The sequence below is a fragment of the Euprymna scolopes genome, chromosome 7, assembly GCF_053919585.1.
Source record: "Euprymna scolopes isolate OS-2025 chromosome 7, ASM5391958v1, whole genome shotgun sequence".
NCBI lineage: Eukaryota > Metazoa > Mollusca > Cephalopoda > Sepiida > Sepiolidae > Euprymna > Euprymna scolopes.
Window position 1 is genome coordinate 81,274,744 of NC_136488.1, and position 20,489 is coordinate 81,295,232.

At 32.3% G+C, this 20,489-nt stretch overlaps 2 protein-coding genes across 2 annotated transcripts in view; one reads left to right on the plus strand and one right to left on the minus strand.

Annotated features, from left to right (window-relative positions):
• LOC145279799 (FAS-associated factor 1-like) overlaps window positions 1-4,062 on the plus strand; it is a 92,277-nt gene extending 88,215 nt beyond the window's left edge. The window contains exons 15-16 of the mRNA XM_080131137.1: window positions 434-646; window positions 3,234-4,062. Coding sequence (XP_079987263.1) covers window positions 434-646; window positions 3,234-3,314 — 294 coding nt within the window. The 3' untranslated portion in view covers window positions 3,315-4,062. The remainder of the gene's footprint in view (window positions 1-433; window positions 647-3,233) is intronic.
• The window catches only part of LOC145279801 (large ribosomal subunit protein eL30-like), a 145,251-nt gene that overhangs the window by 22,116 nt on the left and 102,646 nt on the right, over window positions 1-20,489 (minus strand). The window lies entirely within an intron of this gene.

A 20,489-nucleotide genomic window follows, 5' to 3' on the forward strand; every position in this document is an offset into this window, starting at 1 on the left:
GTCAGAATCTATACATCTAACTTTTTATTGGCTACTTTTTTTTACCTTGAAGTAGTAGCTTTTTATATCAAGTGGCTTCATGATTTACTTAGAGTGGTTTCAATTTTTAAAAAAATGATAAATTCAGTTTTAAATAAGTAAAAAAAAAAAAAAAAAAATTTGGCAGCGGAAAATAGCCATAAATTTTTCCAATGCTGATAACCTTAAAAGTTTGGTTTCCCAATTCAAATTGTCCCAACACTAGTATTTCGTGTGTTGCAAACTTTAGAGTAGGCAACACTAGTCAACATCTCACACCTATTCTCCATGTTTATAATTTAAATTTTAGTCTCAAACTTGCAATAACCAAGACAATTGCAAATGGAAGAGGGCATCTTTGCAAGGGCATATATCTCGCAACTATTTTTTTAAAATTTGTTTTCTATCTTTGTAGCAAATGCGTGAAAACATGGCGAAAGAGCTTCCTGATGAACCATCTGAAACGTCGAAAGGTGCTGTCCAAATCCGACTTCACTTGCCTACTGGAAGTATTGTTACCCGAAGATTTTATGGTCAAGAACCCTTGCAATATCTTCTTCAGTTTCTCACCTCAAAAGGCTACCCAACAGATGAATATAAAATTTTGTCAAGGTACCCGCAACAAGATGTAAGTATGCATTGGTTTAGAAGGAAGCCTACATCAATGGCGATTAAGTCAGCTAGTGTGAATTTTGACAAGGGTCACACTGAGTGTATGATAATAATCCAGATCCATAAAACAGAATCGTTTCCACAGATGAGTGACGTAAAGTTAAAGGGGGGGGGCAGTAAATCAAGTGGTAGACAAAACAGGAGAGATGACTATTGACATCACATTTTTCAAACTAAGAGAAAACTAAATTTTTCAAATCAGTCTCCCCAAGGAAACCGTGTAAATGAGACACTGCCAATGATGTAGAAAATTTGATAATGTAAGCGGAATATTAACTCTGTTTCTGTTTGTATGCATCACTCATTTCAGTTACTTCAAAAAGTTAAGAAGTAAATAATTAGTTATGGGAACATGGTGCCTATTTAGAATTACGCTTTGAATACAAAATGGTAGTTGAATTGAATCTTCACACTTGAATTTTGGTCAAATTTAAACCAATACGGTCACTCCCAACCACCTCCTCCCTTTCTCATAAAATTTGATTTTCTTAATTAAAAAAATCTTGCTTGATTAATTTAGATGATCATTCCATAACAAGTATGTACATAATTTTTTGTATTTTTGTTTTTTTAACGCTCTGCCTTTCTCTCGCTAGTCAATTCCTTTCAAATAAATCTTTGAAGAAAACTCTTGCCTTTTCTCTTCCAAGTAAATTATTTCTATAACGACTATCATACGAAACTGCGCCAATGAAGAGAAGTGACATCAGCAGACAATCACATGAAAGACTTTTGTTTGAAAATATAACGGTAGCACGGTTTAGAAATGGATGTCTAAAATTAGAATTTTAAATTTTTGCATAAAGTTAAAATTAAGTAGAATAGAATTCTCCAAATAGTAGTAGACTGAGAGCTACGTGTCGTCATAGATTAGAAACAGAAGGTCACTAATCTTGTAAATCTGTGCAAGGTTTCATGTTTAATGGGATGCATGCCATGAATGGCAAGTGTGCGAGTGGAAAATATTTAATGAAGAAGAGAGATCACCAAAGAAATGAGAAGTTTTTAAACAGATTCACGTTGTGAAACCAAACTACTTAAGTGCCTGGAGAAAGTAAAGTTCCTTCAGATGCAAGGTTCTATGTTACCATTATGGTCCACTTGAGGTTTTCCAAATCAATATTTATACCAGATGATGGACTTACTAGTCAGTTTTTTTTTTTTTTCTTTGTTCATAGATTGGCAGCTGATTATCTCAAGTGGTTTTTCTAGGATGTTCAAGTGATATATGATCTCGCATCTCACAGAATTTTGATTTAAAGATCTATTCAGTAGAAGTAATAAAAAAAATTTTTTTTATTGGTTTTAAACTTAAGTTGTGATTTTTGTTTTTGAGGTTAATCAGTACTGACTAAGACGACATAATTGACATCAACCAGTGTTAGAATCATGCACTGAATTCAGACGAAAACAACAAGTGGACAATCACAGCCTGTGCAACAGACATGCATTCACAATCTATTATGGTGAACAGGCAGAAAAGATTTTTTTTTTTTTTTTTTTTCGGAATCAGCAGAAAGAGAACAGCTAGGTTTTGGGATAGTTGCCTCCACTTCCTCGTGGGGATTGTTTGAATATACAAAAAATTGTTTTTATTTAAATATGTAGATTTTTTTTAAGCTCCAATTATTTATAAATTTCAAAGTTAAGAAATTTGATTTTAAGATTCTATTTTTTAGGGTTATATGTTTTCAGCATCCTAAATTCTTGCTTTCGTATTTCATTTTCTATTTAAATTATTATAAGTCTAATAAATGCATGCATTTTTTTTTTTTCTTTTTTTTTTAAGGAATAATTATTTTACAATTGAATATTTATATTATTTTTGAAGGCATTTTAACGTTTAGTGTCTGGAATTTACTTAGTTATGTCATGGAAATAATAAGTGAAAGGCTATTTCTGATCAGGCTGAAATTTTGCATTGTGGTTGTTTTAAAAGAGCATCATACCCATAGATCAAATTTGGGAAAAAATCAGAAGTTTCAATTATATCGAAATTTCAAGCATGGCCAAACATTTTGAGATCAAGATCATACAAGATGCTGGATTTCATTGGTTACAATATGGACCAAGTAGTGAGTCTCCTTTTCTCTCCAAAAATTGATTTAGTCAGATCAAGTTATTTCTTGACATTTATTCTTAAAGATGGACATCTGAATTGTTAAATTTGAAAATTTAGAGAGAAAAAAAATAAAACCTAAAATTATTTCAATTTTTTAAATGAGGGTTGTAATTATTGGGAATATTCTGACAATTCAAGGATTCGTGCCTGAGTGGTAAAATTCAATTGTAAATGACACTTATTCACAGGTTCAATACTCAGAATACAATTGCGAATTACTTAAGACTTCAACTCGGTCATAGCTGATGGAATGAGGGCATGCTACTCCTTCCATTCAAAATTCTGTGCAGATTCAAATAATATGAATAGAACTTGAAATATTTTTTACAGAATTACAAGCTTGAGTAACATAAAATTTAATGTAGTTTCTGAGAATTATTATCTAATTTACTAATTCAAAATATTTTCTTTCTTTTTGCAGGTGACTCAATTGAATCCCCAAAAATCATTTGAGCATCACAAGTTGTTTCCTCAAGTGACTTTATTTGTAGCTGAACGATAATAGACCGACTGACATCCACATGAAGAAGAACCATTTTTTTTTCTGTCTTTTTAACCAATGATGTTAAATCAGAATTAAAAAATAAAAACAAGCGAAAGAGAGAAATTGATGTCAACTCTACATATTTTTTTTAATTATTATTATTATTCTTGTCTGAACTAAAAAAAAAAAAAAAAAAAAAAATGAAAAAAAAAATTTGAACAAAAAAGAAATCTCTTGTTTCACTACAGACGAATAGCAAGCAAACAATTGACGTTAAGTTTTAAAAACCAACAAAAAGATTTTCCTGGAGAAAAAAAAAATTGAAAAAGATCTGGTTGAAAAACAATTCCGAAGAATTTTGAAGCATTGGGAGTCACCTTTTTAAAGACTTGATTTATGAAAAGAAAAATAAAGTTAAAAAGAAAAATTTTATTCCATGTTTAATATAAAAAAAAAAAATTGGATTTTGGGTATTACATGAAAACAAAAAAAATCTTTAAAACCTTTAAAAAAAAAAAAGATTTTTTTTTTAAATTTTATTTCTTTTAAAGTTTAAATTATGACAATGTATTCAATACATCAGTTTTATGAACTGATGTGTCTGCGTTATATATCATTTTTTTTTTGTTTATCTTTGAAATTCCAGTGAAATATAGCATTAAAAAAAATTGGAAAACTTATCTACTTATCAGTGAAAAATATTAATGTACACCAAAGAATTACAGAAAAATAGCAAGTAAAATTTTAATTTAAAAAAAAAAAAAAATTTTTTTTTTTTTTTTTTTTAATTATTTACTATTCATAGTCTATGAACTCTGAACAACATTCATGTTAAGCCAATGTGACGTTGGAGATTATCTCCCCTTCTAAAACGAAGACTCCATATGGTCTTGTTTGGAGTTTGTTGACTCTGAGTAGTAATAAATCAACAACTAATACTTTACACTGCGGTTATAGTCAGCTAGCATACTTCCTAACCTTAGGCATGGATGCTACTGGAAACCGTGAAAAGGCAAATCAGATTTTCCACTTTTCTTCGGTATTTCTGTTGTGAAGCAATTTATTGAAATAAAATATAAGAACATTATTGAAAAATATACAATCAAAATGAAGAAAATTATAAAAAGATAAAAATAACATAATTAGTCTTTATTTGCACTTTTAATAACAAAATTAAATAAAAGTTCTTATTTCATTTGAAATTTTATAAGAAATGTTTATAAAATAATAAAAAAATTTTTTTAATTTTTAAAAATGTTTTTTATATGAATTTATATAATAAATATAATTATTGAAATCAAAATAACAATTTCAAATATATTAGAAAATTTGTCTAATACATAATTTTCCCAAAATAGTTTTAAAAGATTTTTGTGCTTTCAATAATTCTTTAAAAAAAAAATAAAACTAATTTCAATAATTCTCAATCAAAATAACACAGAAAAAACTTTTTAATGATTATTAAATAAATAAAAAAAAAAAAAAGAATGATTAGAAAAACGTAAAAAAAAAAACAACAACAAAAGAACTGATTTGCCTTGCCACTACTGGTAGCAGCAATGCCGGAAGTTAGAAAGTATAACCTACACTGCTGTCTGTAAATTTTTCTCTTATTTAAAATTGCCATATTTCATTTGAGTTTCAATAAAGATAAGCACCTTTTTTATTTATTTTTTTTTAATTCACAATGAAAATATAAAGCTTCATGTTTAAAGAAAAAATGAAATGGTATTTATTTAAAGTACTTAAAGTTATAAATTAAAGAAAATTTATAACAAACCTGATTTGGAGCAAGTTGTAACTTTAAGACATATATATATATATATATATATATATAAATTTATCAGTGTGTCTGGAAAGTTCATGCCAAATTTTAAAGGAAATGAAAACTAAAAAAATATATACCATCTATAATACAAATCTCACCTGTCTGTTTAAATGTATATTTGTATGTCTCGCAAAACTTTCAACAGAGATGACGGATTTTCACGAGATCCGTATTGTTCTGAAGCTCGACCTTTCGGACAGCAACTATCGAAAACTTCTCTAAAAATATTAATTCCTTTATCTTCAACTGGCACTTTTCTACAGAGGGGGGGGGGGTCACTTTTTTGCCGATATTTTCGAAAGTCATCACTCCCCCACCCACACATTTTTTCCTTCTTCGCGGTATGCCTGCCTACTACCACTTTTTTTTTTTTTTTTTTTTTTTGCTCAACACACACCTCCGGGCACCCAGGCTAGTTAAATCTATAAACCATTTTGTTGCACAACCTTTCTCCATTTTTCTTTCAACTTGAAATAGCAATACACATCAAAAAATGGAAATGGCTTAACATATTTCAATAATGGCATACATAGATAAGCTAAGAAAGCTTGATAAGCTAAGAAAGAATCTTTTAAAAAAATTTTAAAATCTGATTAAAACTAAGGAAGTTGTGACTAATTTTGTGCCTCACGTTTAGATATTTTTCGATCTTCAAGACCACGTTTTTTTTTGTTTTTTTTTTTGTTTTTTTTTACACAACTTTTTCAGTAAAAATGCGATATTTTTTGTTAAAACACAAGCAATGAAATTTGCCATATAAGTGTATTTTTGTGCAAGGAATCAGAATATGCTACTGAAAATTTCGAGAAATTAATAATCTGCAGTAAATGGGACATAAATATGCTGCAATTCCATAAAAATACCATGTATCCATTTAAAAAAAAAAATTAGAGAAGTCTAAGTTGAATTGTAATGCATTTTATGTACAAAAAACTGAAATCTAAATCTTGAACTGTTTAAAAATTAATATATTGCAATATTTCTTTGGTATTATTGTTGACATTACTTTTAATGGATAAAAACAGTAAAAAGGTTGTTTTATTTAACAGTGGATGTTTGAAAAAAATTATTTTAGTTTTCAATATTCGTTACGTTAATCTTTTAACACAAAAAAAGTGGTCAAAAGTATTTTGAACACCCCAAACTATTAAAAGTGACATCTCTTCTGGTTAGTTTCCAAAATTCTTAAATATGATGTGAGGATTTACAAATCGTGGGGGAGAGTTTTTACAAAACCTTACCAAAAACGCCGTTTTATGAGGTTCAGGTTTTTATCATTTTACTAGACTACCCATAACCCGTTGGGTCAGTATGTTATATTAGCTATGGAATTAATGTATGAGCATGACACTTGTGATGTAAAGAAAATAGTTTAAGTGTATTAAAAAAATGAAGAATAAATTTAAAAAAAAAGGAGGGGGCGGTGGTAAATCGCCCTTGTAAAATGCTCTTATGGTTGTCAACGGGTTAAAGTAGATTTATTTGTAAGAAAATTGCGTTAAAATAACTTAAACATAATACGGAAATGAACTATGTAAACAAAATAAAAAGCAGAAAGTATTAACAATTGTTTATTTGGATAATTTAAACGCAAAAATAAAAAATGGAAGCTGAAAACGTATACAGTAAAACTAATGTTTTATTGTATACGTTGATTTAAAAAAAAAAAAAAAAAAAATTTTTCGGGGTTATTTATTTGTTGGTAGTGTAGAAGAAAATGTATGAATGTTTTTAAGAAAGGTGTATTAAAAAATGAATTTAAAAAAAAAAAGGCGTTGGGTAAATCATCGTAAATTGTTCTTACGGTTTTCAACGGGTCAAAGTTGATTTATTTGTAAGAAAATTGCGACAGTATAGTTGTGATACAGATTAGTTGCAAAACATCCCCATCTTTTCCATGTTAACGTTATTATTTAGAAATTATTATTTAATATTTTAGTGCGGAAGTCAAATTCTGCAAAAGTAATTATTTGTGTTTGTTTACACTTATGGGTTTGTTTATGTACGCATGCGCAACCGGAAGTCGTAAACTGGATGTTGGGTTACAACACCCATGACAAGGTTATTTGAGTTTTATAATTATATAGATTTGCGTAAAACTCTAAAAATATATTTACTAATTCATTTAAAAGTATATTCGTTTCCAAACAAAACTGGTATTTTGAGGACTTGAAGAGCTTTGATTTGTAAAATATGACTATTTTAGCAGAAGCCCCTGGAAATCTTTGATTATTCAAAGCGTTTTATTGTCTATGTGTATTGCTACTTGAAAAGTCCATTTTCTTGAAATCACAATTTCAAGATCTGTTCTATCCAAAGAATTGAATTTTTTGCCATTGAGACTATCGCCAAAGCTCTGAATAAATGGTAATCTGATGAATAAGGAGGATGAGGCAACATATCTCAGCCAAGCTGTAACAGCTTTTTGTCTAATCACTAAAAAAACGTGTGATCTAGCATTATCATGGCATTTAAAAATAAATTTTGGTTCTTAAGAATTCCCCTATATTAAAAAAACAAAAATGGAGAACAGTCACAAGACAAAAATATCTTCCAAAAATCACATAAATTAATCAGTTTTATTTTTAAATCAAAAAATCAAATTTTATGAGTAACTGAAGAGCGGCTGTCTTGTCTGCTATTTGGAAACAATCTAAAAAAAAACAAAAAATGAAGGGATTAACTAAATAAATCCAACTTGAGATTTATGTTGTCATGCCTACAAATTCTCATTAATCGCGTAATGATTTTCTTTATAAAAAAAAAAATTCTTTATCAATTTGCATGATTTTTGGAATATTTTTTTTTTCATTACAGGTACTTATATTATAGAGGTTTTTCTTAATTTTTAATTTTAATGTAGACAAGAACCAAAATTCTTTTATTGCTGTCATTAATTCATTCAGTTGTGAACAGTATTTTTTCAAAATTTGTTGTCTGGTTGGTTACTTGGCAGAATCTCGTAATACAGAATTCCTTTCGAATTCTACCACGCACAAAGCATAACTTTCATAGGGGTCAACATCTGTATTTGTAGTAGATATGGGTGATTTCTCTTACAAAATTACGGTAAATGATTCATTTCTCATCGCCTGTAAAAATTTGCTGTGAAAAAAAGGATGCGTTTTCATTCCACTTCGTAAAGCAAATCCCAGATGAAAATGCAATTTAAAATCACATGACGCAGAAACATATCGATTTATGTTGCTGAGTTTTACTAAATGTTCATGGATTTTGATATGTTAAGCATTTCTATTAATTCTCCTGTTGTCATAGGCGTTATTCTCAACATCTTGATTTTGTCATAGCCGGTGCTTTGCTGACCTCTCTTTATGCTAAAATCTTCAGTTCCAAACTCTGAAAACCACTTCCATACAGAAAGAGTATTGAATAAAGCCATGTCCATATTGATTTAATGTTTTTGAGATGAGGATTAATAATTTATATTATTCAGACAACTGTTCTCATCTTGTTTGCTGTTTTCATGTCATAAACGCATAACATATTTTGAATTCTAAACAATCATAGTCTATTGGAAAAAGAACACTTGATTTGTGTACCAAAGTTTTACTAAATGCTCATGAATGGTGCATTTTGTTAAACCTTTTTGCTAGTTCTCATGTTTAATGCGAGTTATTCTCAATTAATATCTTGATTCATCTGTAGAGGGTGGTTTGCTGTATACTGCACATCTTTGTGAGGCATTTTAACCTTTATGAAAACAGAAAAGCATCAAGCACCTAAAATGAATTCTACAATCCTCTATTTTCAAAATTAACACAAGTTAAATAATTCAACTTTCTCAAAAAGAAAGTCCTAACCAGAAATGCAAGTATACTATATCTGTCAATAATTTGACATGTTCTATCTTGTAGGAACATGAACTACTAAGAATCGGCACAAACTTTCCAGACAACCTGATAGAACCACTTAAAAGCTTTAATAAATTTCTTTGCAGAAGCCTTTGTCCCTCCTAAGAAAGATCTACCTGTGCAAATGGAGAGCGTTTCTAAAGTAATTATGCAGTGGAAGCGTACTGGGCCCATAACCTGTTAAGTGTTGAGACATTATGCTAAATAAAGATGGCGGCAGTAAATCAAATTTGCAAAGAATCAATGTAGTCCTGATCCTGAGTGTTAAGTAATTCCTAGTAACAAAGATGGCAACGAAGAATCGATGCAGTCCAGATCTTCAGTTTTTGAGACAGCGGCAATGGCAAACTGATTGAATCCAAAATTCAACATCTTTATAACTTTTGAAGCTTCTGATTGGTTGATTATTATAACTGTGGTTATAGAAACGATTGTCGAAATCATTGGAGTTATACCCTCATTATAGTCAAAAATATTTCAACAGGCAACAATAAGATTTAAAGAACTTGTGACATGAAAAATTTACTGTGTGTGTCTCATGTTTTTAATAAGTTTTTTTTTTTATTTACAGAAACCAGTGTTTTATGTTCACATAATCATTAGTATAGGAAGCGATAATCACTTCTGTTCGAAGGATTCAAATAGTCACAAACACTTAACTCTCCGGTTTGGTATTCAATCCCCAAACCACCAAGAATTATCACAGGAAAGAAAATAGAATTAAGTTCCATGTGCTCATAGTATTCAATGGCTGAAAATTGCTATATAAAATTTTATGTATCTATTTGCAATGAGAATAGCTAGGTAATAAGTGATGAAAATATATTGAACAATTAAACTACACAGAATACATATACAGGGTAACCAAAAAAAAAAAAGCTAAATGGAGGCCATCTAGAACAAATGCTGTAGAACTGAGAAAAAAAAGGCCAACGACCCTACTGTTTTGATGTAAGGTTTTGAATATAATAGACTAGTTATGACCAAAGTTTCATTTCATTTGGACAAAACACTAAGAAACGGGGCCTAATTAGAGTTGGGACCCGTTTTTGGGGGGTCACCCTGTATTTCCCCAAAACCTCTGACCTTTATGGAGGGGAGACTAAAACTTGCTGCTGTGGGTTTTATAAGATCTGAAATAAGAGCAAGGGGAGACTTCATTTTCAAGTATTTCTCATGTTATATCTCCCCTCTTTTGGAAATAGGGTACGATTATGAATATCTCCAGCATCAAATCTTTATGTACTGTGAAATTTACTTTATGTATGAAAACTAAAGAAGGGAGATATAACATGAGAAATATTTGGAATCAAGTCTCCCCCTGCTATTTCAGATTATTTGAAACCATAACAGCAAGTTTTAGTCTCCTCTCCATTAAGGCCAGAGGTTTGGGGGAAATATCAGATATTTTGTAATTCATATGTAAAACTAGGAAAGCAAATCACTGATTGAAACATTGGTAAAGGTGCAGTATCTTTGCACCCTCAAAAAATACTTTAAAATTACCACTATTAGAGGTTTTCAAGGATGCTGAAAACGAATACTAGCTTTCTTTGCAAAATATCTCTGCTATTAATCATTCTATATATTTTTTTTTCTATAACTAATTTGATTTCTTCAGAAATATCAATCTATGCCTTACCATATCTATGAATAGTTAGCTTTGTCGATTCTTCCATATCTATCTACTTGAAATACTTCAAAAAAAATTTTTTTAAATGATAATATAACACTTCATGTGCGGGCAGCACCAAATCAACTTGCTTACGGGGCTGAGGCTCAAATGTAATAGTGGAGTGTCTAACACAGAGATCCCAGATTTCAAGGAAAAGAATGTGTTTTTGTTGAGATATTGTGAAGAGAAATTAATTTCCCAACAAAGTAAAATATATCTGAGTTGACATACACGAAAATATTGGTGGTAAGCCATGTGTTTTATGTCAAGAAAGAGACCACCTTGCAGGTGATAAGGAATAACTTGGATGATGATTAGAGAGAAAGAAAATGAGTTCAGAAGGTAGAAAAAGGGGGAAGAAATGGGAAAGGATAAGGGAAAAGCAGAGGAGAGAGTAATTTCCAAATGACAGGAGAAAATGCTAATCTCAGAGAGATGGGGGTCAGATATAGGGTTTCCATAAAACCACTAGTTTGGCAGATAGGAAAGACTTGCTTTTTTACTGTGAAAGAGTGCATATCAGCCTTTGGTCTGGATCCCTCTGTGAAAGAGGAAAAAAAAGACTTTTCTCAATGACGGACGAGTAAACAGAAACAGTGCTTTGTAACAAAATCAAATTAAGCTGAAAACTTGCAGCAGAAAATGGTTGAATTAAACTTTGTACGCAGTGTATCTAAAATTATTTCATGCGATAATTATTTTCATTTAGAAGAAAATGATCTCCAGAGTTATTGTTTTGATTTGCGAAGAATTTTTTTTTTTTTTTATCTTTTAAATAAGATTTTAATAAAAAGAAAGGGCTCAATTCACTTGAGCCAATATCAACAGCCATTGGGATTGATTTATACAAGCACCAAAAATACTTTTCAATGATTTGGATGACTGAAATAGGATTTAACCTAAGAAAAATTTCATGATAAAGAATAAATCATGTCAAAAATCAAGGAAATAGTGATTATTTTCTTTTGGGTTAAATAATCGCTGTAAAACTCTTGAGATCTGATTTTTTTTTTTTTTTTTTTTTAAATTCAGAAAAGGTAGATTTTCGCTTAAACTGTAAAATGTGAGTTCTCTATATTTTGGTTGAAATCCGATTTTGTTTTTTATTAAGAAAATGCTGATTTTTACCAAATCAGTAGTTTGGATTTTTTTCTCCTCTCATCTTCTGTTGATTTTTCATCATTCTCAACAAGGGGCTACTATTTAGGATCATCCAGCAGAGGACTGTGTTGAGTTGAAAAACGAGACATTTATTCACATTACATTTAAACTTTAGCAGTTTAATACAGTCAGGGAGAAAATTCCAGTCTATTAGATATATCAAGTGAAAATAGTATTAACATATCACACAGAGGGGGGGGTGTTAATTAACATTGTTGCCTTGAGATTGGAAGAGGTTAGTCTGTTTCATTGGAAAACTGGAACATTAGGTTACTTTATACATATGGACTCCTCCCACCAATTTCCACATATGAGCTCTGCCACAACAACTTGAGTTGCTCTGAAATCCACACAAATAATTTGTTTATAGTGCTGAAGGCTTTGTGCAGAACCAACAACACTTTTTGATACAACTGCTCATCTTTGTTGGTGCAATAGCTGCCACAGGACAGAGCAGACAGTAGAACTCTGGTTTTAATTCAGTTTTCCTTTTTCTAGATATGCCTTAAGGGGGGGGGGTGCATCTCTCCCAATGAATTAAACTCATCTCCAGATACCAACCTGGAAATTTCTAAGTTTTGCCATGGTACATTTAAAAAAATTTTTTTTTTTTTTTATTACATTTTCACCCCAAACAAGGCACATTGCAACTTTGATGTAGGGGGCTATTATTAGGGACACATGCTACAGGAGTACTAGGTGGGGAGTTGGGCAGCAAGATGTCAGTTCAAGTGTAACGTGAACTTCTGTATGTCAGTACAGTTGGGTAGCAGGAACCTGGCAGGAAGTTCCAAAGTCTATCAGTTCTGGGGAAGAAACTACCGGAGTAGAAAACTCTTACATCTAGGGATCTATACTGTAAAGGGGTGGGATTGTACTGCTTGTCGGGGGTATTTACGTAGAGGGGGTACAAGTGTTTGCAGTTCATGTGAACATTCACCGTAAAAGTACTTGTAGAACAGGCAGAGGTATGCTACATTGCGTCGATGGGACAGAGGCTAAAGCTTGGATATACAGTTCAGGACCTATTAGGTTGGCGACTCTTTTGAACCTTGTCTAGGAGTGAGAGACTAGCAGCAGATGCACTGGCGTAAATATGACAACAATACTCCATATATGAGCGAATGGTGGTCTTATAGAGGTATAGGATACTTTCAGGCATTAGTAGCTTTCTAGCACGGTAGAAAGAACCTACCTTTTTCGCAGCGGTCTTGGCAATGCTCTCAATATAATTGTTCCAACTTATGTTTCTTGTGAACGTTAGGCTGAGAAGTTTAAAAGATGCACTTTCAGATAGAGTCTTTGGCCATTGCTATTGGTGGTAGAGAAGGTTTCTTGTAGTTATTGAAGGAAACAAGTTTAGTCTTGGCAGCATTGAATGCGACCATCCATTTTTGCCCCCATTCCACTACAGATTGGAGGTCATCGTCTAGTGTTTCTGCCATTTCTTTAGATATGTGTTCATTTGTTTTCCTGTCGTGTCTGTTATAGAGTGTAGTGTCATCAGCATATACACCCATCTCACAATTTTATCAGGGAGGTTATTTATGATTAGGAATAATAGAGGTCCAAGGATAGACCCCTGCCTATTGTTTAGATGTATGCCCATTGAGGACAACCTGGATTTTTCTCTTGTCTAAGGATGTTAAGTATTCTTCCAGTGATACCGTATGATCTGATTTTCCTGAGAAGATCTTCATGCCAAACCCTGTCAAAAGCCTTAGATATATCTAGAGCTACCGCTCTACCCTCCCCTGCTTTGTCCAGTGAATGGTATATACGCTCGGAGATTACAGTTAGAATGTCTTGTGGAACGGGCTTGCCTAAATCCATATTGTTTGTCAGTCAGAAGTTTAGCATCTGTAAGGTGATGGACTATAGCTTGGTTAATTATTGTCTCAAATATTTTGGCAAAAAGTGGGAGGAGGCTAACGGGGCGGTAATTTACTGGTTCAGTTCTTTCGCCAGAATTCTTGAAAACTGGTACCACAAAAGCAGTTTTCCAGCAGGCAGGAAAGCAAGATTCATTAAGGCATTTGTTGCAAAGTTTGGAGAGGATTGGAGCTACTTCGGCAGAGCACTTTTTTAATAGCACAGCTGGGATGAGATCAGGTCCACATGCTTTTGCAGTGTCAAGATTTTTTATGATAGCATGCACCTGAGAAGGGGTGATTTTCAGATTGTCTAGTGTGGCGTCTGTCCATAAAGGAAAGTCAGGGAGGGGGTGGTTGGCAGGGTCCAGTGTGGAGTTGGAGGAAAACCGACTGGCAAGCATATTAGCCTTCTCAGTTGCAGAGCAAACAACCTCATGATTGTTGGATAATGGGGGGATTGTTTATTGCCCATTATTTACTACACTGTTGTAGATTTTCCAGAAGTCGCGGGTCTCTAATTTCTGTGCTTCGATGCGTTTTTTGGTGGTTTCAGTAAATTCTCTCTTAGCTGTTGCTATTTCTTTCTTACAGTTACTTCTGCCTGTTTGAACTGGACTTATGTCGGTTAAATCTGCGGTACGCATGCTGCCTTTGCGCGATGGTGGCTGCACAAGTAGAAGTAAACCATTAGGGAGAGTGAGGCTTGCTATAAAACTTCCGCATGGGAACATGTGCTTCAATTGCTATTTTGAACCATTCAGTGGTCTCATTTACGCACTGTTCAGCAGGAAGTGAAGATATTTCGCCATGGGGAATCTCTAATGAGATCCCTGATGGCTTCCCAGTCAGCCTTTTTATAATATCTCGTTTTGAGCAATGGCTCTTCCATGTTGGCTAAGGAGTTTAGGGTGATTTCAACTATTATCACGACATGATCAGCATTCCCAAGTGAGCTGTGGGCGTTTATAACAATCATCAGGAACTGTTGTCAGAAACAGATCAAAAAGTGATGTGTGTTCTTCCTAGTTAGTCACCCATCTGGTATTGGTCAGGCTCATTGTTGCTTAACTCTGAACATATGACCCTGTAGTAAAAAATACTGCATTTGTGTTTCTAAATCTTTTAGATGAGGATTGATAATTTGGATTATTCGGACCTGTTTCTCATGTTTTATTTTCAAAGTTTCAGTTGATGTAACTTTTGACATTCTTTAGATATCTCTTATCAATAGGGCTGTGACAACAGAATATTCTTTTCATTCTTTTGACTTGAGTATATAACAGACACAGAGTAAATCAACCGAGAACGACAGTCTTTAAAAGAGAAAAAGATAAGATACTAACAGATATATATTCAAGAGTCAAAACAATGAAAAGAGTATGCTGTTGTCACAGTTCTACTTATCAAACTGAATTCTGTATGGAATTTTTTTTAATCCATGGAGGTAGCATCCTCTCAACACTGAAAGCACCCTGGAAGAGCCCAGCCATGGGGAGGGAGGGGGGGAATCATGACCTAGTGTGCATTTTATTCTATGCAAGTGTGGAGAATAATAATAAAAAAAATAAAAAAATTTATATATATATATATATAGCGTGTCAGTAGGTGATGAAAAAATCCAATAAAGTGCTCGATCGTGGATGTGAGAGCTGAAGATACAATATTTATTATGAGACTATATATATAATACATATTTCATGCCATTGGTTTCGTTATGCCGAATCAATCATAAGAGGTTGGTAAGAAACAGCATAAGTTCGTCAGCAACAATGAAAAACTGAACCAATGCAAAGTGAACAAAGAAAAAAAAAAAAAAAAAAAAAAAAAAAAAAAAGAAAACCTTAAATGAGCGTTTAAGACTCAGTTTCAGAATTTAAAATTTAAAAAAATATCACTATAAAACCGATGCCAATAGATTATGGAAGGAAGAAAGCGTGTATGAGTGTGTGTATATGTGTGAGAGGGAGAGAGAAAAAAGAGGGAGTGTGTATATATGTGTATGTGTGCGGCCACGCGTGCGTATATATGTATGTTTAGTGGGGGGGGGGTATGGAAATTCTCTGAAGGAAAGGTACGACAATTAACGGCAACAAATAATGAAAAGCATGAATATATTAATTCAAATTTAATTTAGAATAAAATTAAAATAAAGGTTAAGATAAAATTTAAGTAAAAATAAATAATAAAATAAAACTTTTAAAGAATTATTAAATTTTAAACTATTAATTTTTAAATATAAAAGAATAAATGTGAAGGGAGAAGTATAAGATAATTAAAAATTAAATTTAGGTCATTTTTAATAACTTTAATAGTAAATGACTCAAGGACTATATATATACACACACACACATATATATATATATAAATCAAGTAACTAAACTAAATTTAATATTAATTTTATTATAATTATGAATATCAATATAATAACACTAGTTATAACAACATTAACAAAAGTGTACGTATAAATAAACTGGGTGGGGGGAAGAATGTATCGATTTTAAGGTAAAAGGAACTGAAAATAATGTTAAGAAAGGTTATAAAATTACGTAGTCTCGTAAGAGAAATGGAAAGGTTGCCAGGGCTGGGAGTAACTGCTCCATAAGGGGTTATCCTTATTATGGGGGGGGGGGCTAATATGGTTAAGGTAAGGAGGTTAGGTAGTGAGGAAGGTTGAGATGTGCTTTAGAAGAGGGTTGGTTTGGAGTTTAGAATGAGAGGTGAATGCTGTATTTAGGCATCTGTGTGTTACTTAGGGTGTGAATCTGTTAAACTATGCTGTTAGGCCATTTGGCAAGGAGGAATTTCCTTTTGTGGGGACATTGAAGATCATTTTTAATGTTCATACAGGCTATGGATGGGTTTAACATCAATAATCGACCATTTTATTTTATATGGAGTGTTAGATTCTTTAGACCCCCCCCATAAGGATAACCCCCTTATGTAGCTACCCCCCCCCCACCCAGTCTGGCAACCTTTCCATTTCTCTTACGAGACTACGTAATTTTATAACCTTTCTTAACATTATTTTCAGTTCCTTTACCTTAAAATCGATACATTCTCCCCCCCCCCCTAGTTTATTTATACGTACACTTTTGTTAATGTTGTTATAACTAGTGTTATTATATTGATATGAATAATTATAAAATTAATATTAAATTTAGTTAATTTGATTTATATGTATATGTGAGTGTGTGTGTGTGTATATATATATATAAGTGAACGTGTGTTTGTACATTTTCCTTCGCAATAACTTAATTTTCAGTCTACAGACTCGAAATTTTATATACAGGGTACTGAGATTTGGGAAAATCTGTGATTGGGTTTCGCCCAGAAATTTGGCGATTGAAGGGTCAAAGTTCAACGATTTGACCTTTGTAAACTCTACCAAACTCCGACAATTTGGGGTCTCGGGTCTAAGTACTTGAAATTTTAGATACAAGTTCCTTGGACATGGATCTAACTTAACTCGATTTGAGCCCAAAACAATAAATTTTAAGGGGTCAAAGTTAAAAAATTGACTGTTTGTTTTTTTTTTTTTTGTTGCTCAGCATACACATCCAAACACCCGGGCTGAAATGCCAGTATATATATATATATATATATATTAATAGTTCTTTAGTCATTTACTATTAGATAAGTTATTAAAAATTACCTAAATTTAATTTTTAATTATCTTAAACTTCTCCCTTCACATTTATTCTTTTATATTTAAAAATTCTTTAAAAGTTTAGGTACTCCTGCAGTATTTTACCCACCGATTTCACGATCTTAGCCGAGCGTTGACGAACGCTTTCGGCGTTAACGCCGAGAATTCGGATCTACGGTGCAAGAACGCTAAAAGTATGTGAATAGCAACAACATTACAAGGAAAAGATATTACACACACACAACAAAAATGGATAAAATTAATACAAAAAATTTGGATAAAATAAATCACAAACACTTACCGTAAGTTTTTTTAAAGTAAAATAAATTTATTTTGTTGAATATTTTTTTTTTTTTGGGTTCATTTTGTTTTCCGATAGCTTTTTTTTTTGGGGGGGGGGGGGAAGCAACAGTAATAAACACTTCAATGTTTTTTTTTGTTTGTTTTTAATAAAACGTTATTAAACATTAACAATGTTTTTTTTTGTTTGTGTTTTTTTTTCAGTAATGTTTGTAGGGGGGGGGGGGACAACAATTACTGTTTATCTTTAGTTCCGACTGGAAGATTTTCTACTGACTGTAGAGAGGCAAAGTAGGGAGCAAAGGGTTTTCAGAGGATGTGGAAAGAAGCTCCTTCACAACCGGGTAGCCTTCCGCGATTTGATTTATGGAGACAAAAGGGTTGTGTCCAAATTTTTGTCTCCACATAAATTCGCATGTTTCCAACAGCTCCTGTGTTTTTTTTTTGTTTTTTTTTTTTTATCGCTAAATTAAATAGCTGAAATGAAAGGCTGTGTATTTTTACTTTGAACAATAAAATAACTGAAATGAAACGCTATGTGTGTGTAATTTCAATGAAAATTATTCGTCTGCTGCGCGTTCGTTTGAAGCGCCCTGATTGGCTGATAGAGTATCGTACCGCTCGCCATGTTCCGGCGTTTTCCGACGGATGTCGATCAACGCTCGGCTAAGATCGTGAAATCGGTGGGTAAAAATACTGCAGGAGTACCAAAGTTTATTTATACTTAAATTTTATCTTTTATTTTAATTTAATATATTCATGCTTTTTTCATTTGTTGTACCATTACTTCAGAGAATTTCCATAACCCCCCCCCCTAAACATACATATACATGCAAGCGTGGCCGCACACATACACTCTCACACACTTCCTTCCCATAATCTATTGGGGGTTTTATAGTTATATTTTTTTAAATATTAAATTCTGATAAACGCTCTCAATTTTTTTTTTTTTTGGCTTGTTCACTTTGCATTGGTTCAGTTTTTCATTGTCGCTGACGAACTTACCTCTTTTTTCCAACCTCTTATGATTGATTCGGCGTAACGAAACCAATGGTACTACTTTGAAATATGTATATATAATGTCATAATATTGTGTGTGTATATATATATTAGTTGAACGTCAAAAACATTTTTGCACCAATCAATACAAAGGCGAGACATTGCCCATCTACAAGATTAGAATGGCTGACCATATATAAACAAAAAGAGGGCACTATCGATCCTTATTAAATGAAGCAAAAAAATTAAGAAAAATGATGGAGAGTAAGATATTTCAAACAAGCAGCATATCTGCTGGACAATAATCAACTTAGTATAGAATTTCATATATGAACCATTAAAGTATGAAATATGCATATTTAAGCAACATTCTTTGAATAACTGGTTTCATACTGATGTAAGCCATAGTCACTGTTGGTCTAAGTACTTTCAAAGTCGTCTGGATTCATCAGGAGTAATTGATTGAACTGATTTTAGATTATTTATAGAAGTATTAAAATTTTATAAGTATACCTTAGTAATTCACTGGTTTAAATGTTAAATTATTTTTGACACTATTACAAGCGTTTTAGGATTTTTTTTTTAACTTGAGCCTGAGAATTGGCATGTTGGCTAAAAGTCTTTTTCATTTGCAGCCAGGGGACAGCCAAAGTTATATTAGTCGGGTGTTTAGCAACGGCACTGTCTTCAGAACAATGCATAGTTAATCTCCGCAACAATGTCATGGTAGCCAAATCTATGTATATGTTTTCTCCTTGACTGTCGTAGGGAATTGGGAAACGTAGTGTTATCCAAAACCCTAACCAGTTTTATTCAACAAAATGCTTCAAGACAAAAAAAAAAAAAAAAAAAAAAAAAAAAAAAAAAAAAATGCTGCCTAAATATACAATTTTCATGAAGGAGTTTTACAATGGTTAAAAGTTGTTCAAATTAACCCTTGAATGGCTTCTCGTCTTATCTGGACTTGGTGTAGAATTCACCCTCTCAGGTTGAGTTGACCGTCTCCAAAATAGGTTTCTAGGGAATATTAAAATCACAAGTGGTGCCCCATCCATCTATATTCCAGTCAAGGCGGATGATATTGGGATTTTGCATAAAGGTGTCACTGTCATCTTACTATTAAAAAAAAAAAATCTGGTATTGGCTAGGTGATCTAAGAACTGGATTCTCAACATGCTTATAGGGGTACAATAAACAAAACAGCTCCTGGCTAGGCACATCTGGTAAAAAAATAAAATGAGATAAAATGCTAAAAATTAAAGTCTTGAGTGAAAGACATCTGTAAATACTATTCTGTTGACACATCTGAGATGTTGCTCAGAGCACCTTTTCCTTCTTTGATGGAGTACAAAAACAAACTGAAATGTAGTTGATGTCCTTTTTCCCCTCTTTACTGCCCCTTTCTCACAGTAGGAGACGTATTGCTAGTCTTTTCTACTCTATTTTTCATGATAGGTACTCAGTTAATCTTCAATTCATGCCCCTCTCCTCTTAGAGATTCACAAACTCGTCTAGCTATAATTTCCCTTAGTTTTAACTGAAGGGAATTTCCATGAACAAAGTTTCTTTCCTAGAAGTACATATTTGTGGAACATAATACTGAGGGTCTGCATTCTAGTTGACAAAAACATCCTCATTTTTAAGTCTAATGTAAACAAATTCTTGTTGAGCCATCCTTTTAATGAGATTTTGCCAAACTTTCACCATCATTAACAATCATGACTGTTGTCTCACCATCCAGCTAACATTTATCTTCCATGGAATCAAGAGTTTATGAAAGTAAAAAATCAAAGTTTATGTTGAAAAACTCGAGGTTTAAATTAAAAAATTCAATTTTT